A 23,224-nucleotide genomic window follows, 5' to 3' on the forward strand; every position below is an offset into this window, starting at 1 on the left:
ATAAACAATTAAAAGCAAAGCGTTTAGTCTTCGTATTTGTAATATTACTAGCAACCCACCCCAGTTTGCCCAGATTTATAAGTTATTTTTACACAAAATCTTAACCTATTATACACTAGAACTTAGCTTGAGAATCAATTTATCTCTTAGTGGAAATCGCACGAAAATTCATTCATTAGATTATAAGTTTATCGCAAACAGACAAACAGACGCGACAAGGTGACTATTTCATAATATCTAGTGATTCTGATAGTACGGTATAGCCATTTATCTACGAACATGTACCTACTATGTGAAATACAGACGCAATAATTTAAACATTACTTTAATCGTGACATTTATCCAAGGTAAATGATATGGATCAATAAAACCATATATCGATAACCAATCGTGTTATAAACTTACTAACGGATAAAGATAGCTGTGTGTATTTGAAGATTGTTGGTTGATCTGGTTGCTCGTGGTTATGGAGAGGTTACTTGTAGTTTTGGTTGCTGTGGTTACCCTGGTTGCGTCGGGGAGACATGATGAGTATGCCAGGTAATGGATTGTAGCGTTTAAAAGTTTTGCTGGGTTTTATTCCCGGTTTAGGCATTTGGCAAAAAACTATGAAAGTGGTTTTAAACGGATTTTTCCGCCTCATATATGTTGGGATAAAAAATATCTTAAATATTCTGATTCGTATTAATACCTATAATAAATTCAAAAGACTATCGATCTTTATGGACAAACAGACATGTTTAGTTATTCGAAGTGATTCGCTGTAAACTACTAATCCAATTTTGATGACACTTTTCTCAACTCAAGAACCGAACCCGGAACTTTGTGATGAACAGTCGCAAACGCTACAACAAAAAAACTAAGCTGCCTGGTATTACCTGCCGTAGATTTACTTTTACAAACTATGTTGGAGTCGGCTTCCAGTCCCACCGGTTGCAGCTTAATATCAGTATTTTACATGGAGCGATTGTTAAATAAAACTCAAAAAAACATTTCTTTACAGTAACTCAGTCATCGGCATCAAGCTCCGAGACAGGTCAGACCTGAAGCTGCTCTCGACGTTAGAATCGGATCTAGACCTGGACATCTGGCAGGATGGCATGCCTGGAGCCAGAGACGCCATGGTCATGACTACTCCAGCCACCCAGTATGCTTTGATAGATGCCCTGGATAACAACGGAGTGGAATATTATGTGGTGGTGCAGAATGTTGCCAAGTAAGATGTATATTTTGTCTCTTTCTTATGTTTGGAAAAACGGATAGGCGTGAAGGAGATGAAGAATTTGTGTTTAAATGTATTAAAGTTTTCATCTTTAACAGAATCATGGTATAAATATCATAGTGCTGCTTGCAATAAGTTGCGATTTCAGCCCGGCTCCATTGCATTAGAATCGCGCTAAAAATACATTTTCCACAGTAACGTATAAACTGAAAATTTTACATATAAAATCATGTAGAATATTTCTAACTAAAACATGAACAAAAAACAATTTTCGATACTGAAAATATAAATTAAACCGTATCATTATTTCCGTACCATTAGCATACCCACAATAATTGAATTAAACCAACATCAAATAATTACACAGTACAAATAACTAAATAACTAATCTGGTAGTTAAATCAACGATAAACAACCACAAAACCATCGGTTAATGACACGTTATTAATTGTATTTGCTTTCATTGAATGCGTTGTATAGCCTTTATAAAGTTATTGGCTATAACTGGCATCATAAAGGCTATAAGTGCATTCAGCCAATGCAAAATTTCATCTATTCATATTTCTATTTTGGCGGCCCAAATATTGAAATAACTATAGTCACTGTTTGTATGTCTGTCTGTTTGCTTAATTCTCTTGCGGGTGTTAATAAAAAAATATGTATTTTCCTTCTTATATTCTAATTTTGCATGCCAAATCCAAGTAGAACTTAAAATTTAAAAAATCTGCGTTTCAAAATTCTAAAAAAGCAACATTTTGGGTATAATCTACACGTTAGGTATATTGCAAATTTCATCTAAATCCTATCAAAATTTTTGTTTGAAAACAAACAATCTACGTTTTACTAACTTTCTTATTTATAAAAAGACATAACGTCTTTGAAAAGCCATTGGCATTTGTGCTTTGAACATTCACTGTTCATTCGATCGGATAAAATTCATCCGTACTTTGTCAGCCTCAAATCAACCGCTTTATTTCAAAAGCCCGATGAGGCTCGATGCCGCAGGCTCTATCTAGTATGTCTATAAACAATGTGCTGAACAAAATTGTTATTCCATTTCACTGAAATAAAAGCCTTCATTTTGAATATCGCCGCAAAGCAAACAATTTTATTGTATTACGGCGACTGAAACTGCATTTTTGTATTACAATTTGTTTTCATGAAATTTTGTAGACCAATTTATTTGGGATTGTTTGAAAAATATTTTTTTTTATTTTGGTAAGTGAATATAGTATTTTGGTGAATATTTAATGCTTTCGGTTGGTTTAGCAGATTGTGTTACCAACACAATCTGCTGTCGATAAAAATAAATTTAATTCATTTGTATTCATCACCACGGAAGCGTTCTCTAGCTATAGCCTGCCTAGGATAAAGCGCAATGACATAATAAAATACTTCGAAGTTAATCAGTCTACGAAAATCTTTTAAGAATTATACTATTTTAGTTCCTTATCCCTAGGTTCAGAATTGCTTAATGGGTTGAACTGCAAAAGATAAAGAAGAAAGAACCTTCTTTCATAAACATTTATTTTACAGGCACTTAGAGGAAGAAGAAGATCATTTATTCCAATGGAGATCTCAAAGGAATTCCAGAATGATTTTCCAAGACTATCCACGATACGCAGAGGTTAGACAAACATAATTAATACATAAATTTATATTTAATATGTACGTACACACGTAAAATCACGCACATTTTCCCAGAGGTGAGCAGAGATTGAAGAACGCCATTCGCTACGATCCTTATAAACATCCTTTCTTCATTCACATCCATTCATCTAGTCACCAAAGGCCTAATTTTTACAAATTTAAAATCATATTGTATAATTAATTTTTGTACTAAAGTACCGGTATTTCACAGATTGAAGCCTACATGGAGTCCATTGCTAACCAGTACCCAAATTTGGCAACACTAGTCACTGCCGGACCGAGTTATGAAGGACGTATCATTAAGTATCTAAAGGTTAGTCAGGTCACTTTAAAAATATCTGAATCTAATTAACTTGGACTGTCAACTTCCAACTTTAAATACCTTTGGCCTAAAAATATACCAGTTTCAATTAACTCTTGGAAGATTTATTCTTTTTTTAATGTGGCTCTAGCACCAAGATTAAATTTAATGTCACTGAAGATGAAGATAATTATTCTAGCAAATCATGCTGAGGTTTCTCGTGCAGATAGATGTTTTGACGTAGGCATCGGCTTAGAAAGGATTTTGTTCAAACCCACCCCCTAGGAAATAAAATAGGCGATTCAATTTTGTATGAAAATTCTGTCCTTTTTTTTTTTACGTGGCTAATGCATTAAGCATACACCTGCACTCTGGGTGGAGTGCAGGGTTATGTGGGACTCACCCGCCAAAACAGCGAGCATACCCACTAAACCGCCACGTGTAATCTCACGGCCGCTTGTGGCGGCGTGCGGCGGGAAAACTGCCGAAGCATGTACCGCAAGCCGCACGCCACGCGGATACCCCAATGAAAATTCTGTCCTAAGTCACAAACCACGCAGACGCGGGCAAAAGCTAGTAATGAAATCTAAATCTTAATTTAATCAAATGACCGTGTGTGAGTTGTCCAATCATATTATAAAAAAATAAATAAAATAAAATGATATGTACGAGGACGAAATTGTTTCCTGTTACACTAGAATGACTTAACTCCATATTCCTCAATCAGATCTCAACGACAAACTTCACGGACACAAGCAAACCCATCTACTTCATGGACGCAATGATCCACGCTCGCGAGTGGGTCACCACGCCCGTGGCGCTGTACTCCATCTACCGGCTGGTGGAGAACCTGAGGACCGAGGACGCTGACCTCAGGACTGATGTGGACTGGATCATCCTGCCGGTCGTCAACCCTGATGGATATGAGTACACGCATACTAATGTGAGTGAGCGCTTGAAATTTGTGTATTTAGTTTGTTATGAAAGACTGGGTGTTTTTTCTAAGAGCGTTAATATTTAAGTAAATCATTCTACTTGTGTAAGTTTATAGATCCATAGACTTAATTTATAGCATTTCACAAATACATTATTTGAAAGACACCTCCCTCTCTATCTATCGCACAAATAATTTTTAGTTCTATATAGCACAGTTCTATGTGGGAATCGAGCCGACGACCTCCCGACCCAATAGCGGCAACTTGGCGACTTTAACCACTACGTCACGGGGGCAGTCGGATTCAATAAAACCAGACTTTTGTTTCCAAGTTTCAAAACTTACTATAGATAGTTTTAAATCTAACTCAATTCTCATCAGGAGCGTCTCTGGCGTAAGACAAGGTCCATCAACCCTCTCAACGCGACCTGCATCGGAGTAGACGCGAACAGGAACTTCGACGCATCGTTCAATACCGTGGGTGTGTCTTCTAACCCCTGCGCCATCACTTATCCTGGAATCACACCCTTCTCCGAACCGGAGACTGGGTACATCAGGGATATCATGGCGGAGTATTTGAATAGAATTCAGATTTATATGAACATTCATAGGTAAGATTTGTTCGTCTTTTGTAAGTATTTTTGAAGATGAACAATATAATTATGATTATTCAAAGATAATTATCTGGTAAAAACTGGATAAATAGGTGGTGAAACTCGATTATCCTATAGCATTAGGTATTACGTTAATCATAATGAACAGTAAATAATACCTTTAGATAGGTATTTTAAACTTTTAAACGGTATATTCCCGTTGTCCACCCCCTGCTTGTCCGCCCCGGGTGGACAGTGACACAAATCTTTTAAAAAATTCTCGGTGTCCACCCCTGGGGGACAGTGAGAATTAATTTTAAATTATTCCCGCTGGCCACCCCGGGTGGACAAAGACACGAGTTTCATATTACTACTCTCGATGTTCACCGCAGGTGGACAAAGCCACTGCTTAAATAAACATTCTCAATGTCCACGCTTGATGGAATTGGGTGTAAAAAAATAATTAAGTAGGTATACTTATAGTTTAATCATATTATCAACATCTTTTACTTTTGCAATCTACACAAATAATTATCACAATAGGTATTAATCAAAGTCACAGAAAAATCTTTACATTCTCATCCTTTCTAGAAATAAATCAATATTGAAGTCCCCATTGACAAGTCCTATTCGCATGTCGTGAATAAAATTATCAATTAAAATATATTTTTTTACGTTTATTGTTATAACTTATACCTTGGTTTAATAAGTGCCGCAACTTAGGGTCAATCAACATTATATGGGAAAACACACCATAGATAGTGTACCTACTTCTATTTACCCTAGAGATGTTGATAATATGATTAAACTATGTACCTACTTAATTAATTTTGTTATAATTATTTACACCCAATTCCAGCAAGCGTGGACATTGAGAATGTTTATTTAAGCAGTGGCTTTGTCCACCTGCGGTGAACATCGAGAGTAGTAATATGAAACTCGTGTCTTTGTCCACCCGGGGTGGCCAGCGGGAATAATTTAAAATTAATTCTCACTGTCCCCCAGGGGTGGACACCGAGAATTTTTTAAAAGATTTGTGTCACTGTCCACCCGGGGTGGACAAGCAGGGGGTGGACAACGGGAATATACCTTTTAAACTCGTGATTCTGATCAGTTTCAGCTCAGTATCATATTAAAGTCGAATCATAGATTTAGAAGAGGACTCTACATACATTACCTATCTGTCGACAATATTGCTTAATCGTTATCTTATTATGAATAACTGTACCACATTCCAGTACTAAAATTACAATTTGAGGCCAGTTTGAGGGAAAAAGTAAATGGAAAGGAGTTTCAAAGCTACTTTTGAGAACACGATTTACCAGCGATTTCGTTATACTCAAAGATTTGAGAAAAAACTACTCAAAGAAGAAGAGGCGAACTTATTACTATTTACCGGGCAAATTACTAAAGTCTAGTCTAAAGCCAATTTATAGCAGTTTTCTTGACAAATCGTTCCCGAAACCTTCAGATAAGCAGTCTTAGACACTACCACTCCGACCACGACAGATAGTAACAAGTGTAGCTATCACGTAGGCGTTCATAGGTGCGCTCACCGGTCGGTAAACGATCAGTGGGTTAAGCAACTCTTGGCGCGGTCAATGTATAAATGGCTGACCACATAGTGGTATTAGAACAGAGCGTCTCCGTGCTTCGGAGGGCACGTAAAAAGTCGGGCCCGGTTGTTATCTTAAATAACAGTCGTCAAAGGCCTTTCGGGCGCAGAAACAACTTTGAAACTAGGTTGACCATTAACCATACGACAGAATAGACTAGCTATTACTACATAAATCTACCACATTTCCCTCAGTTACGGTAACTACGTGCTCTTCGGCTTCGGCGACCACAGCCTGCCTTCAAACGCCGTCCACGTGCATCACGTAGGAGCCGCCATGGGAGCTGCTATTGACACCATGAAGCTGCCGCAAGCGGGGTACTACCTCGTGGGAAATAGTGCCAGTGTACTGTATAGTACTTCTGGTAGTGCCCAGGATTATGGACAGGTAATTTACTTAAAACTAGTATTTATTTATTTTGACAACGTTGTGAAACTTTGATTGGATATCATGAAAATTTTATAAAATTGTGCTTTAAGTAATGTGAAATTTTGAAAACACCATTGGCCAGAAGGATAGAGTCAAGACCTTCTGTTATTTCAGGTAAAAACCGGTGACTTATAGTTATTTAGCAATAGTTGAGCCAGAATATTTTTACATAGTTTTACGAACAACTAGTCTTGTTGTAACTAAAAGAAACATAAGTCCAAGGATTCTAACATATTTGAATTAGTACAAGTGACCTTAATCCATATGTAATAGATCAATGATATTACGATTATAATTTAATTACTCGTAGGTGTAAAATTATCGTGTCTTGATTATATCGATTATTGCCTTCAAATAGTTGGCGTTATAAACACATATATTATACTAGCCGACCCGCGCAACTTCGCTTGCGTCACATAAGAGAGAATGCGTCATAATTTTCCCCGTTTTTGTTACTTTTTTTACTGTTACTTTGCTCCTATTGGTTGTAGCGTGATGATATATAGCCTATAGCCTTCCGATAAATGGGCTATCTAACACTGAAAGAATTTTTAAAATCGGACTTGTAGTTCCTGAGATTAGCGCGTTCAAACAAACAAACAAACAATCAAACAAACAAACAAACTCTTCAGCTTTATAATATTAGTATAGATTCCTGAAAGATTACCAGTACTTAACTACTTTCCAATTTCTGCTGCCTACTTACTATCTTAAGTTCTTTTTGAGAGACGAACAAAATACTATATTTCCAAACCAAAAGGTTATAACATTCCTGAGTTTATAATATTCTTTGAAAAACCTACATATAGATTGTAAAAAACGTTCATTATTTATTATCGAAAGATAAATAAACAACATAAGTACCAAGAAATATCGCTACAAAAAATATTCTCACGTAAATACACAAAAGAAAAGCGTACATTGGAAACAAATAATAATATAATCCAGTATCTCATTATTAGCGATGAAGCTTAAACGATTTCTAATCTGTTTCTGATGTACAAAAGTATCGTAATATTTTGTCAAAGACAGACATTTATATTTATTATATAAGAATATGAAGCTGAAAGCTTGTCTGTCTGTCTGTTTGTTTGTTTGTTTGAACGTACCTCAGAAACAACTGGTTCGAGTTTAATAATTGCCTGCGACCACGGCGAGTGCAACCTGCGCCGAAACGTTAGGCATTTCAAGGTAAAATGGCATGTTCGCGTTAATTCCGATATCCTCTTAAATATTAAATATGCAACGCGAGAGTTTAAAAGGTATGAATTCTTTTTTTGTTTAATAGTCAATTTATTCAAAATTAAATTATTTATTAATTTAGGTCAAATGCTAACACTTATGATAGTCAATCAGAGTTTTACGTCCAGTTCGGAAGGTAGGGCCAATATTAAAACAGAAAGGCATATACTAAGTAAAATAACGCTTTGACTAAAAGGAGTTGAACAGCAATAAAAAAAATCATGAAAAATTCTAAATTACTGAACTAGAGTCCGCGCAAAGTCGCATGCGGGCTCTAGTCTTTAATACAGGGTTTATCTAAACGCCATTAAAAAGATTATTTCTGATAGATTTGTGTTCGTCTGCGATCAAAAGAATTTTATATAATCGGGGCTTTATCATGATTAAGATATTATTTATATAGGTTATTTGGATTATTGGGTTTTGTTCTTTATATGAGCCCTTTTTGTGTATGTTAGTTATTCAAAGATATGTTTTTTTTTTCATGGTAATGTATATAATTTTAAATGGTGGACTAGCTTTTGCACTCGAATACACTGGTGTGAGACACGTTTTATAAAACAAAAAGTAGCCTAATTTCTTTTAGATGGATCTAAGATTCGGTAATAGAATTTATGGAATTACACTTTATCGATTCAGCAGTTTTATAGTAATGTCGTGACAGACAGATAGAGGTGCTATCACATATTTTTGTATGGATGAGAATTTTATGTTTCATGGGCTTCATATTTTTTTATGTAAGTGCATTGGTAGTCGTATTTCCTAAGGTCAGTAATATCTAAGACGTTTCGAACCCAATTCGTAAATGGATACGGAGTATTAAGCTTGCAATATTTTTTTACCTTATGATTTTTATACGATAAAATAATACTTGTTTCTAGGTATTTATGACTATTTTGCTACGATAAGTATCATTCACTGTACAGCCAGCCGTAACATTTTGCTTTAGTATATTATTTATTTTAGTATAATTATGGACTTAATGCCTAACGGGGAGGTACAGAAGTAAAAAGAGGTACGAATATAATAATTCACGCACTTAACAAGATAAAACAATAAAAGAAATACAATACAAAGCACATTTAGATAAAGTATAAGGAACCTATGAGTCAATGGAGCGGCGAAACCGATGGGTGCGTAAATCCGGACTCGAACCAATGACCCAGCGGAAGAGAGTTATTGCTAATGAGGGGTGATGGTAATGAAAGTACGGTGTTTGTTTACTTTTTTTTAAACGGCATTGTATGTGTTAAGAAGTATAAAGTAAGAGTCTAAAATTACAGAGATTTGGAATTCTCTACAATGTCTGATAGTATAGTTTAGCGCCTGCTACTTTTGTGTCTATGTATTTGTCTGTCAGAGATTATGATGGTTGTATAATGCAAGGCGCAGTAGATTCTGAAACTGATTTCTTTACCCTATTAAAAAAGTTACTTGTGACTTATACTCGTAATATTGACATGATATAATTAAATACGGTGTTCTATGATACATACAATGAACAGTTTTAATTTTCGTTAACTGGTATTCCTTTTTATTAAGTATACCTATATACAGTGAATGTAACATTTAACGTTTACCGTAGGGTAACATTTATCTATATTTCCTGAGGTTTAAATATTGTTATTGTCTGTCTGAAACCCCGATACTTCAGTATACTTCTCATCGTCACCATGTCACTATTAGCCATACATTAACCATTCTCAAAATTCATATTTTCATACTTTTAACTATCTTTTTTTTTCTTTATTTCAGTTGGTAGGCATTCCATTCTCCTACACGCTGGAGCTACCAGGCTATAGCTACTTATTCTCCGTGCCTCCTGAATACGTAGACCAGATCAACGAAGAGACCTGGCGAGGTATAGCCGTGAGTGCCAGACTAGCTAAATTGTACTATGGAGCCAGGTCTAGTAATTAGTATACCTATGGAGATCTATAAAAGACTTGTGGAATGTGATTTTTTGGAAGAGAAAGTTGTTATGATTGTTTTTTATTTTTTTAATAAAAGAAATTAATTTTGTTGTGTTGTTTTTTTTATAGATATTAAGATGGTAATGATTTACGACTAATATTTCAATAAAATGAAGAAATACTAATGCGATATTGTAAGTGGTGTTCAAGGTTTTTAGTGACAGCTTGAAAATAATACATATAAGTAACATTTTAGTAGAGTGCCCATCAAAGACTGCCTCCGTGGTGCCATGGTCGCCTCGTCACTACCATAAATTGTAGATCACACTTATAATTATTCTGATTCAGTTTGTACTTTTGTCCGTTGTTTGTATGTTTGTAAAATCTCCGCGATACAATAGCGCATCCTAGTGCGGTACTTAGCTCTTTTTAAAAAAATTGTACTTTTCCCCTATATACATGGTCCGTGCAATTTAAATCGACTTTTGAAACTATGAAGATATTGAAATTATAAACATTTTGTTTCTAATGTGGAAATAGATGCAGTCACACTTAGCGCAATAACACGGGTGTGACAACTACTTTCACCATTACACCACAACCGGTGTCATCATACTAGATAAATAGGTAATGTATTTACTACTAATATTACAGCCGCCAAAACATTGCTGGCAGTTAACAAATAAATAATTATTCATTTTTGTAATTCTAGTAGAATATAATAAAAATTATAGCATAGTGGCTATCAAATCAAATAATTTATAAAACCGTAATAAGACCTATTCTAATGTATGGGTGCGAAGCCTGGACACTGACACAAAAGGAAGAGAATAAGCTCTTGGTCGCAGAAAGAAAGGTCCTTCGAAAGATCTTGGGCCCCGTGCAGAGACCCGATGGGAGCTGGCGGATTCGCAAAAATGCCGAAATCGAGGAACTCGTAGCCAATCCTAACATCATAGGAGAAATAAAAGCTCACAGACTCCGTTGGCTCGGCCACGTCGAGAGAATGCGAGAAGATCGTAGTGTTAAGAGAGCGTACTTAGGTCGACCGACAGGACGACGCCCTGTCGGGCGCCCAAGATACCGCTGGAAGGATGTAGTGGAGGCAGATCTGAGGGAGCTTCAAGCCGGGGATTGGCAAGAAGTGGCCAAAGATCGGGCAAAGTGGCGTTCTCTCGTGTCGGAGGCCAAGACACATTTTGGGTCGTTGAGCCAACGGAGTAAGTAAGTAAGTAAGTAAGGCTATCACATCAGACTTCGGTCACAATAAGGTTTTGGGTTCGAATCTCACACATAAAAACCTTAGATCTTAGCGATATAGCTTTATAAGATGGCTAGCTATTGTGTATTGTGTTCGAAAATCATAGTCCTAATTTTAGTTTTGTACTCTTTCAAATAATATATTATGATTAATATTCTGCACAGTACGTAGCGCCTAACTATCATCGTTTGCATAACTAATACATAAACCTACAAATAAACAAATTGATTTACTATCTATTGTCTGCATTTGAAAGGTGACCTTTTTAATGAGGACGAAGCAGAAATACTACCAATGTATATAACCTGCTGTAATGGAACGATACGGTTATTGGGCATTTTGATAGAATTCTCTTACTTAGAAGCGTGGAATCTCTACAAACGGAAGCTTCCAGAACATTGGATAAACTGTCTACATATTGCATATACTGTAGTTCGATTCTCTACTACTATCTATCGACTCCCGACAACCGACCTGTCATAGATAAATTTTGTATGAAAATCTGATCAGCGCCTCTGACGGGCGTCGTAGGAAATATTTTGGCAGTACATTCTAAATGTCAAAATTTCGATACTCGACAAAACCGTCAGCACAGAATCGCGCTACTGGTATAAGCACTATATAAACAGTTTATCTTGGAATATATATTATAGGAACAGAATTATTTCATATGGGATAGAAGCCCACGATTTTTAAGCGTGCTGACAGTTTGGCTATCGCCTTTAGTACAACGCCTTAGACGCTTATTCAACGTGCCTTAATTTAAATTTAAAAAAATATTAAACTGGTTGAAAAAAGACATTACTAAACATAAATCTAAAATAGAGTTCGTAGAGCTATTTTAAAATCGATTAACAAAACTATCAAGAATCAAACACCAACAAAATAAATAACCCCAACCAATATATTAAACCTGAATCGCCCATCCAATTAAGTAATCAAGTAAAACAAAAGCATTTCTCCATAACTGTAGCACAGATAAAAAAAGGCAAGGTGAGGCGCGTGCGCACACAACCTGTTCCGTCCCACCGCGTGACGTATACACGCGACGTTGCCGCTCTTACAACTGTCACACCACACTAAGGCCACGTGCTATTTTTCAACTAACGCACCGTGTCGAATTCCACAATCAAAATTTGAACACAATCGAACACAGTACTCCTGTGCACGTACGTTCGAATCGAGACTGTTTGAAGATAAATTTGTTTTCCAACTACAAAACACTGTGTCGATTTTGTATAAAGAATTAGGTTTACCTGAACACAGTGTCGTTTTGCGTCGTTCTGTGTTAAGTGTTTGGGTAGTCAATGCTCAGTTAGTGCAGAGTGTCCATGCTTGATGTATGTTTACATTTTTTCTTCAAGTTTAGTTGTGTTTTGACTAAAATCCATCAATATGTTTATGACATATGAAGTGTTTGCGACATTTGGGATATCAGCTGTAAGTATTGGTGTTTTTATAATAATTTGTTTAGCCGTTAAGGAGGATTTTGTGTTCTTTTGTTGTTGGTTAGGTTTGACGTTCTAAGAATGGACGTGATGTGAATGAAATACGTCTTTTTAAATTTATTTTTTAATAATTATAAAGTAAATTAGCTAAAGATTTTTAGGTTTTAGTAGATATGTTTTGACTTTGTTTTAGAAAATATTTTCATGGTATTTATTTAGGAGGTTGGTTGTAGAAAATGGTAGGTGTATTGCGATGTTCATAGAGCATTTTATTATGGGATCCTGAGGTAATTTTGTGCTAATTACTATAAGTTTTGGTTGTTAAAATTAAGAGGAACGGTGTTTTTTGTAGGTTTAGATGAAAGTTTTGTATTAAAGAGCGAAGATACATAGTTAAGTAGCAATAAAAAAAGAGTAGTAGAGTTTGATTTCAAATTTATAGTTTTTTATAAATGTATTTAGTAAATTAGTTAATTACAGTATAAATGTTTTAACGGTCGCTTACAAAAGGTAATAACAATAATACTTAAAAACCTACGGTATATATAAAGTTTTCAATACAAAGAAAAACAATATTATTAAGAACAAAAAACAAAGGTATCATAAAATATAATAAGCAATAATTAATTTCTTAATTATATTTACCTAACAGGAAAAGAACATTCGAGAGGTTTCTATGTATAAACAAATAATTCCATTTAATATTACACCTTTGTTTTAAATACATATGTACAAGGATAATTTAATACCTGAAAACATATGTAATTTTATCAGAAAACGCCCACCAAGGGCAGTACTCTGTACTGCTAAAGCAATCCAAATACGACTGTCAGAAAGAGATGGAGCTATACACAGCGTATAGCGTCATCTCTTTCTTATAGTAGAAGTTGAGTCGCTGTGGTTCGTTTGAATCCGTCCTTTGTGATAAGACTGTTAGTATTACTAATAACATGAGGCGTTGATAACCGATTGCAAACAATAACCAGTAGGTTAAGCAATCCTTGATGCGAACAATTCAAAGATGGGTCGATCAATCGTATTTTGGTCGCCTTCATAACTGGTTTTAGATTTAGCAATTGTTATTACTACTACTAGTTTAAATTTGACTTAAATGAATAAATTATAATAAGTTTTAAGTGTAAAATTGGGAAATAAAAATTTCCCAATTTCCGTCATTAATGATATCAGTCATTAAGTCATGTCAACGACCTCTGGCTTAAACCACTTTAACACAAGGTTGACGATTATAATATAACTAGCTGACCCGCGCAAATTCGCTTGCGTCACATAAAAGAGAATGGGTCAAAATTTTCCTCGTTTTTGTTAATTTTTTTACTGGTACTCTGCTCCTATTGGTTGTAGCGTGATGATATATAGCTTATAGCCTTCCTCGATAAATGGGCTATCAAACACTGAAAGAATTTTTCAAATCGGACCAGTAGTTCCTGAGATTAGCGCGTTCAAACAAACAAACAAACTCTTCAGCTTCATAATATTAGTATAGATTTAAAGAAATGGATGGTAAGGATTGTACCAAGTGGCCTTTTCTGGTTTCTGCCTACCCCTATGATAAGAAGGCGCGATTTTATGTCTACTTAAAAAATACGCAATAAACACCATGCGTCTCAAATTGGCCTCAATGTACTGTACAAGGAAAATAAAACCGTATTACATTGTCATAAGGTGCATTATTTGTTATTATTACTTCGAGAATATTCGCTAGGTTGGAAGGTGAAAAACAAGCGTCATCTAAATACCTTTGTAAACTGAGCTGTTGTGTATAGAGTGAAGTACTTAATTTAATTCATGGAGATAATACTTTTTGATCGTTAAAATAGTGTTTAGCAAACATACTAGCTATACAAGCACAAACTCTTAAATAGAGCAGCTAGTATAATTATATTATAGTAATACCTATAATTTTTGTAAAAAAAGTACAAAGGAATTGACGAATCATCGACTTTCCGAGAAGCTAAAACCGTCCTCTATCCCGCACATTACTTTCAACTGAGTGGCAAAAAAGTCTGCTAAAATAAACTACCTTACACTTATTAGTATTTAGTACTAGTATGATGTGATAAGTCTAAGACTACCAATTAGATTCTATGAAAAAGAGTCGTATTATCTATACGATTATTATAAAGCTGAAGAGTTTGTTTGTTTGTTTGAACGCGCTAATCTCAGGAACTACTGCTATGAATTGAAAAAAAACCTTTACTGTTGGATAACCTATTTATTGAGAAAGGCTGTAGGCTATATAACATCACGCTATGACCAATAGGAGCAGAGTACCAGTGAAAATATTACAAAAATGGGGAAAATGATTGCATTCTCTCTTATGTGACGCAAGCGAAGTTGCGCGGGTCAGTTAGTAAATTAGACTTTCCTAATCGTCATCGTACTCTTATACACATTTCATCAAATATAATGTTTTTCTTTCCACAGATCCTATCATTCACTCTATCAGTGATACTGCTACTAGTATTGGCTGCAAAACGTGGTCTACTTCGAGTGGGAGCTGGCACTAAACCGACCAAATTCTCAGACCCACTACTGATGCCGAACGTCCCGCCTCTAGTCCCGAAGATCGTCGAAATGACGCCTTTGAAAGAACCACCCATGTAAGACAGAGATGAAACATGATTAGACAAGGATGAAAGATGTAAATGTTAACCAAGGATTTTAAAAGCTTCATTCATATCTGTAAAATTGGGCTTGTCCAGCATGCGCCAAATAACTTTGTGGGTCTGAACACGGCCGAAGACAAGCCGACAAGAGCTTAAGAAGAAGAGTGCCGGGAAAAGATATGTATTATACATAGTGAAGGTTATGTCATCTGCACTCTTCTACTAAATCTCTTGTTATTATTTTAAAAGTACTATGAATTTTAACCGTACTTAATACAAAATGTATTATTTTTATCTAACTGAATCTTGTCACAAGACATTCCAAAATAATATAGTATTTTAAGAGATGTACTTTCTTTCTTGATAGTCTCTTCAACATTTGTTTGTAAAGTCTGATACATATTCCTGTGTAAGTTGAATTTTAACCTAAATGTATCTTGTGCCAATTCGACGAACATAAAAAAATCACCTACATTTGATTTGCAAAGTCGGATGAAAAAACGCAAATATTTTAACAAAGCTTTAAAGGCATAGTATTTTTATTGTGTGGTCGTCGATTTGGCAAAACTTAGTTGGGAATTAATTAAATCAATCACGGTATAAAAAACTTCTGTACTGCTATTCTAAAAAGGGAATATTTCTACCTATCGTAACATAACCACGTAAAAGTTTAATATTTAAATTGTATAAAAACCTTTATAATATTACGATCAAAACTAAACAATCAATATGAGACGACGTCATAACCAAATAACTGTATGAAGTTATAATTACGTAGTTAGTGTAACATCGTTATTGAATTAGCATATAAATTAGTTTGTTAGTGCCATAAAATTGAAACGTTAGTTTAAGTAGGGAGACCAACTGTGATGAGGTTATTCGGATATTGTCCTATGATAATATTGAGGTCAATTATGTAGATATTTCATTGAAGACTAATACTTCTTCATATTTTTATCCCTATAATAAAAACAAGCGGGTTTTTCCTGTTTTTATAAATTACAGTCTAGTTTGTCCAGCTGATTTTTCAAACAGTATATAAATATTTTCAACGGGAATACATTTTCGAAATACCTTATTGTTTCTTTACAAATACATTAAAGTTATTTTTGTCAGCAGTAACAAGCAACATTTGCAAATACATCCTTTCATTTCAATATGCAATCCTAGTTTGCAGTTAGGCGGATGTTTATCCAAAAGGCATTGTATTTATAAGTCGTCTGTAAGTGACTTTTATTATATTTGCATTCAGGTAACGTGAGAGGAAATCATGACGATGATTGTGAATTAATATTCTCATCGCATGAGGATATGTTTGTAAACAGGGCATAGTGCTAAATTAAATCCGGGTATGCAGATCTCTGTCTTATCAACACTTACTCAAGTAAAAAATATGTGGTCTCACAGCTTAACCGCCCAACCAAGTTTCATTAAAATGCACTTGAAAACAGTTGACAATCAAGGATCAAAAATAAGCTATTGTTTTAAAAATCTACACCTATTTTTGCATTCCTAAATCACGCCCACTGAATTCTTGTACAATAAAATAATTAGCGCGGCTGTTTTACGCGGTTTTTAGCAAAGAAACGCAGTAGCAAGCCCAATTTTTTTTGAGTTTATAACACCAATATTTGTGTGTGTTTTTTTTAACATAATTAACATATATTTTTCTATTCAACTAATCTTTACAAATTTGCGATTCATCCAAAACATTTCTGTAATATCCCAATAACGTCATAACAGTTGGTGTTCGTAACTATATCGTTTACTTAGTTAGTAGGGAACTTGGCTCGTCGGGACTGTCTGAATATTCAATGTGATAACAGAATCTTTCATTATTAATTATATTGCATTCTTATACACTAAGGACTCCTTCATTTTATATTATGTGTCGATTTAAATTGCTTTATTAAATAAATTTTTGTCTAAAATAATCTTTTATCGTTTCGAATCGTTTGTCTGTAAAATAGGGTCTATCCCAAATAAACTAAAATATCTGTAAACACCGAAACGTTAAGCTATCCTAAAATGTCTACCTCTATATATTCGATTTCATTTCCATAATAAGCATGCAACGCAAAAGTTTCATCTTTTTTTTTCAGTATTTCAAAATAAAATCATTTTGAATACCACAATTTTAAGACAAATTTCAGTCGATGTAAAATATTTAAGAAATGTACTGTTATGAAACTGTGTCCATATCTGTAAATCTATTATTTCCATTTTATCCTTTTGAAAACCATTTTATTATATTAGTACTAAAATTATTGTAAGTCATTCCATTTAATTTTGTAATAAATAACCGCATTGTAATATAAATATTAATACCGTAAAGTTATTATTTCATGTTATTATGATATTGTGTACTTAACACCAATGTTTTAGTTATTAATTGTAATAAAAACTGTAACTGAAGTCTGTTTTTCATTTTACATTTAAGATAAGTATTATTTAAGAAATTCAGTAAGGATTCACTTCAATTTTTTGCCGTTAACTCAATAAATTTAGTTAATTTTTGACAATCGTAATTATTATGAGCTATTATCAATTGTAGTTAAGACTGTTACCTTTTGGGATTCCTACCTATAGCCTTAGTAAAACAAAAACCCCATGTAATCAACTCTGGAACATATTCAACGACGTCCTTGCTACTCTGAAGTTACACTAATTACCATAAATTTTATTAAAATAAATTAAATGAGCAGTGATAGCCGAGTGGTATAAGTTGACACCTCCCACGCAAGTGGTCGCAGGTTCGAACCCAAGGCAACACACCAATGACTTTTCGAAGTTATGTGTGTATTAGAAATAATTATCACAAATTTTATTACCACTATGAAAAATTCAAGTACAATATCCCAGGTTTACCTGTTTAAGAAAGTCTTGTAATTACAAAACAAAGTAAACAACATCACAAACGACACTTGAAACAAACATCAAGTTCAATCAAGCCATTTGACGGCTTGAGATTACGGCGTGCCGGCAGCTTGAGGCGCGGCTTAGCCAATGAGCGCCACGAAGAAAGGTAATCGAGATAATCACCAGGGCTTGCGGTGGGGCTATGAAAACAGCGAGTTTCATAGTGGTAATTAAGATTTTAGTTTTCTGTTAGATTTTGCTTTCAGCCGGTGTATGTACAAAGCGGCGATTTTCTACTGGTTTCGACTTACGACTACCGGCTAGCTATCGAGTAATGTTTGAAAAGATGATCAACGCATCCCGTGCCGTTGGAACTATTGTTACAGTACATTTTAAATGTCAAATTCTCGATACTGGATGGTACGGATAGTACAGAATCGATTACTAGTTTCAACAATAAAACAAATTTTCAAACAGGCATTCTTTACAAAAGCTGTTATAATTCAAGTAGTCAAAGAATTCGCCTGGAGACAGTAAAGAATCAATATTTTTAAAATGGGTTACCAGAATTATCAGGACGTTAAAAACGCCATATGGTAACAAAATTACAATCATTTCCACAATTTGATGGAACCCATGCGTAAAAAATCAAAATATACTCTCATTACTTCTTCAATCCGCGGTCTTTAAAGGCTGAAGGCATCAGCCGTTATGCTAAGTAGCCCAGTGTAACTCCACGTGAGTAATGCGAGCCAACTTGTTCCTTGTTTCAAAGGGTAATGTCACGGCCGCCGTACATTCAAACAATGATGATAAAAAACTTTTTTATATCTCCTCCCTGAGGCGCGGTCACACTTACAGCTTTTAACTCCTAGTCTAATGGAGATTAAGGTTTCAAAGTTTTTTAGAGTCTTCAAGCTGTGTTTTAGCTCTTACGGACCTAACATCTTTATTCAGGAATGTGTATGGAGAGTATAGATTTCCTATTTTGGTAACCGGTTAACTTTAAAAAATGATACGAAATTAGTAACATTACTTTCAAAGACGTAGTGAAAGAGTCCTTCGATTTTAATGTTCTTTTTGCCGTTCATATGTCATCCTAATTAGGTACGCAAATTAAATAATTGCTGAGTGAATCCGTAATCTTCTTTCTTTCCATTAGTATGTAATGCCTCTGTCACCACCATTGGCTGTTATTTGTTTACCGAACTGTGATTTTTTTTTATAACAGAAGGCAAACAATGCTAGTGCTATAAAATAATAATGTGCGGGAATTAACAGAAATCATGCATTACATCGTCAATTTGGTAAAAGTTACACGGACTGTGGTCACGAGCTGACTAATTCATGTTAACTGTTGTTAACCACCTGCTTAAGCCCAATAATAACAAATTAGCTGTTCTTGAATTAAATAGCCTCTAGTTTATAGTTGCCAATAGGAGCGAGTCCTTACATCCTCTTAGAGTTATTGCCCGCAAGCGTGTTGCGTACAACGTATATCATTTCTGCTACTTTTTTACTCCTTTTAGTCCAAATGTTTGTTTCAAAAGTTTTATGTGTAAACTTTGTATTGACTGACGCGGCTTTCAAATGTTTTGTACGCTGAATACGTTTTATTTCGGACTTTATTTGTATTGTAAACGAGTGTAAATATAATGCTTTTTGTTACTCTTTTTCATAAAAGTTGAATTAGGTACACGTTTTTGTGACAAAGGTTATATTTCGAGGTTTTAGGACCGCCTAACTAAAGTCTAATTTTGGAGAGACAGCCTAAATTTGAGAGCCTAAATAAATAGAACTTGTGGCGACACAAATATACTTAGATACATAAATAGGGATGCAGGGATCAGATTTATTTTGTCTTTAAATCTATAGATCTTTATACACTTATTGCTTCACTTGGTCTAAGTAAAAATATTTATTTCACTAACCCAATACAAAACCCAAATATTCTATATTCGATAAAATTGTTGTTGAGTGAAATATTGGGTACAACAACGCCGAAAGCTAAAATACGTCTAAAAACCTTTAAAACAAGAACCCTTTCCATAATTTTCAAAAACATTACACTTTCAGCATCGTTCTCCTCACAAAAGCGTTGCTCGCTGTATGGAAGGCTTTTGTTTCAGGTAGCTATTTGTTTTCATTTATTTACAGCTAAGTAATGAATACCCATTATCGGGAGTGGCAACGAGCTGAATGGCTGCTGCAGAGGATAACTCAAGGCGTTATATAAATTAGGTCGAAAAATGCTAGCAAAGTTTAAACTTTAAGCTGAACATTTTTGAAAACGGTCGTTGATGTTATGTCATTATTCTGTGAATTTATATTGACACTATAGGTTTTCGGGTGTTAACAACCAAAAAATAAAGTGCTGATGAAATGAATCACAAAGATAATCAATAAAGTATAGTTTAAGTACTATTTAGGCTCTAACAGTGGACTAAGACAACAAAAGTAGTGCAATATTTTTCTCAACAAATCTAAAATCTAATCTGCCCGTGCACCGAAGAAAAATTTCTTCAATCTGCACTTTCGTATTGAATTATGACAAATTGATTTGTACGTTCACCATCAAACGAAGGGTGGCTCCTCGGCGCGGCCGCGATTCAAACTAATTTCCTTCAAAAGCGACGCGAAGGAATTCGATTCAGCCGCGTTTTCCGCTCACTCTGAGCTGTTCTGATTTTATTACGTCCCACTAAACGTCTTTTTAAAAATACTCACGAATTGAGGAAATGAGGTCCGCTTGCAAAATAGTTGGAATTGCTTTACGTGGCAAGTCGGTAAGATTCGCCCCTTAGGGGTGGATGCTGGATGGTAATCTCGAGAACGTCGGAAGCGACCCCAGCGCCCCCTGCCTGCGGTTCAACTCAACCGGCAGATTTATAAAGTTACACGGACTGGAGGCGTTTACGTGGTTAATGGGACTTGGCTTGTTTATTGTTTTGTTTTAAAGACTTCGGCTTATTGTTCTGTGAATGTTTATGATACAATTAGCTTGCAATAGAAAAGTATTTACTGTGCTTTCCGTATTTTAATCTCTATACTAAGCCATGTTTCAATTGAGATATTCGAAGATGTAAATTTTCTATTAGACAATCATTTGATTACATACACATTCGTCAAGGCCGTTCACAATTTAAGGTAATAAAATTTAATTAAATTTTGATTTAACAGTAGATACGGCCAATGACAATAGTAGGTAGATGAGAGATGTTAGGTTCGATTCCCAAACGGAACAAATATTTTTTTTTTTATATTCAATGTGGTTTAATATTTATGACATTGATCTTTGTTTGTTCAGACATTCGTAACAAAACAAGATTCTTATTTTGACAATCATATTTAAAACAGAATAACAATGTCCTATATCAATATCACCTGAACACAATCTGCCAGTACTAACAGTGTAACTGGACATTCGCCAAGCGACACGAGTCCACTTATTAGCTTTGAGTCAGTAAGTCGGTACTAAGTCGGTGGCACATACAAAGCCGGTGCTTGTATCTGTTGCTACGTGTATTGTAGCACGGTTTAATTACTTCGGTCGTTGATCACTGAACTTAGTTTGTTGCTCGATTTATAAATATTGCGTTGAAAAGGAATGATTAAATAAAATCACATGACTGCCCCACTAGGCAAGTGTCTCCTCCCGGAATGAGGGAGGGGTTAGGCCCTGATGTACCACGCTTTACAAGTGCAGGTTGGTGACTTTTATATAGGTAGGTAAGTTTTTAAGTAGTAGATTATTTAAAATCACAGTTTCTTACTTTACACTTTTTAATATAACTAATACTACAGTTTAATGTGGTCACAAAAAAAAATAAGTACTAAGAATATACCTATAATATATGTATATAATCAAATCAATTAATTCTTTAGGTCAAGATTCAGTAAGTGAAAATAGTTACGAATGAGAACAGCTGGTCAGAACCTTCTGAGCTAGGCAGTCTTCTCAATAACCAAATGTTTTATACCACATTTAACGCAAAAGCAAGATCATTTATGTACTTAACAACAATATTGACCACGTTACCAAAGATAACGGCTGGTAAGATACTCCTGGGCAATCTTATTAATCACCAAATGATTTAAACAACATTTAACGCAAACGCAAGAACATATAAGATTTATTTAAAAAACAAGATCATGTTACGAAACACCCCACAATATTTCCTATATCGCTATAAAATCGTTCCTCGCTTCAAGCCCTCCACTCGAGGTATATCGGGGTCACGGCACTAGTTAAGTGTTGAGACATGCACGGCTTATCTCCTCACTTACTCCTGAATATTCTAGCACTCACGCCGGGAGCTTTACATTGCTTTATACCACTTTATATTGAAGTAAGTGCTAATCATTAGCAGTATAGCTTGCGATTTTATATAAGTCTGTTTATTTTATTGAAATTTGAAAATGTTGTTGGATTACTCACACATTGTAATTTGATTTCAAGCTAAGCAGAGAACTCATGTATTTCTTTCTGAATACATATTTATATATGTACTAGCAAACCCGGCGAACTCCGTTTCGCCACCAAATGGCTTCGTTTTATGTAACATTTCGTTTTGTGATTAAGAGATGAAGAAACATTTTTTTATGTTTTATATTTGAAAAGGAAAAAAATATTGCATTTCACAACAGTAATGAATTCATTTTGAATACAAAAATGAAGTGTCATTTAGTTGAACTTCTCTAAGTATATGAAAGTGAATCCAAAGTAAATACTGAATCGAAGCGTTATACGTGTCCGCAAATTATTCGAAGATTCATTGAAGTGCTCTTTGGTAAACCACATTTTTTGTTTTTTGGTCTGACGTTAACACAAACAAAGCGGATGGTTTACCAACTCGTGAACACGCAACGTATAACTGTCCATGTGAAAAACAATGATTCTCTAAATTTATCCCGCAAACACTAAGCGATTGGCCTTGCGACTTGTTAATTGTCATTGCGAACGCAAGGCGAACTGGAAATTGTAATCGTTTGAAGTCAAACGGAAGATCGGTCGGAATCATTGGTATTCGAGGAATACATACATTTTCACCTGCGTACTTTCCGTTAATGATGGTTGCCTCAATCAAATTCGACATAAGTCTTTTTACCGCAAGTCGAGTACCGTTGCA

At 34.9% G+C, this 23,224-nt stretch overlaps 1 protein-coding gene across 1 annotated transcript; it reads left to right on the top strand.

The window, feature by feature from the left end:
* Window positions 1–404: 404 nt before the first annotated feature.
* On the top strand, window positions 405–9,987 carry LOC142981611 (carboxypeptidase B-like). Its single transcript, XM_076127630.1, has 8 exons — window positions 405–540; window positions 1,004–1,216; window positions 2,759–2,849; window positions 3,084–3,185; window positions 3,901–4,116; window positions 4,489–4,718; window positions 6,511–6,703; window positions 9,743–9,987. The coding sequence occupies exons 1-8, from the start codon at window positions 467–469 to the stop codon at window positions 9,905–9,907; spliced, it is 1,284 nt and encodes a 427-aa protein (XP_075983745.1). The 5' UTR covers window positions 405–466; the 3' UTR covers window positions 9,908–9,987.
* The last annotated feature ends 13,237 nt before the right edge of the window (window positions 9,988–23,224 follow it).

Source organism: Anticarsia gemmatalis, chromosome 20 (assembly GCF_050436995.1).
Source record: "Anticarsia gemmatalis isolate Benzon Research Colony breed Stoneville strain chromosome 20, ilAntGemm2 primary, whole genome shotgun sequence".
Taxonomy (NCBI): Eukaryota; Metazoa; Arthropoda; class Insecta; order Lepidoptera; family Erebidae; genus Anticarsia; species Anticarsia gemmatalis.

Bases quoted from the DNA above. Each gene is read 5' to 3' on its own strand.
- LOC142981611 (XM_076127630.1), top strand. From the start codon at position 467: ATGGAGAGGTTACTTGTAGTTTTGGTTGCTGTGGTTACCCTGGTTGCG. The intron at 3,186-3,900 runs GTTAGTCAGGTC...TTCCTCAATCAG, and splicing joins GTATCATTAAGTATCTAAAG to ATCTCAACGACAAACTTCAC. The intron at 6,704-9,742 runs GTAATTTACTTA...TCTTTATTTCAG, and splicing joins GTGCCCAGGATTATGGACAG to TTGGTAGGCATTCCATTCTC.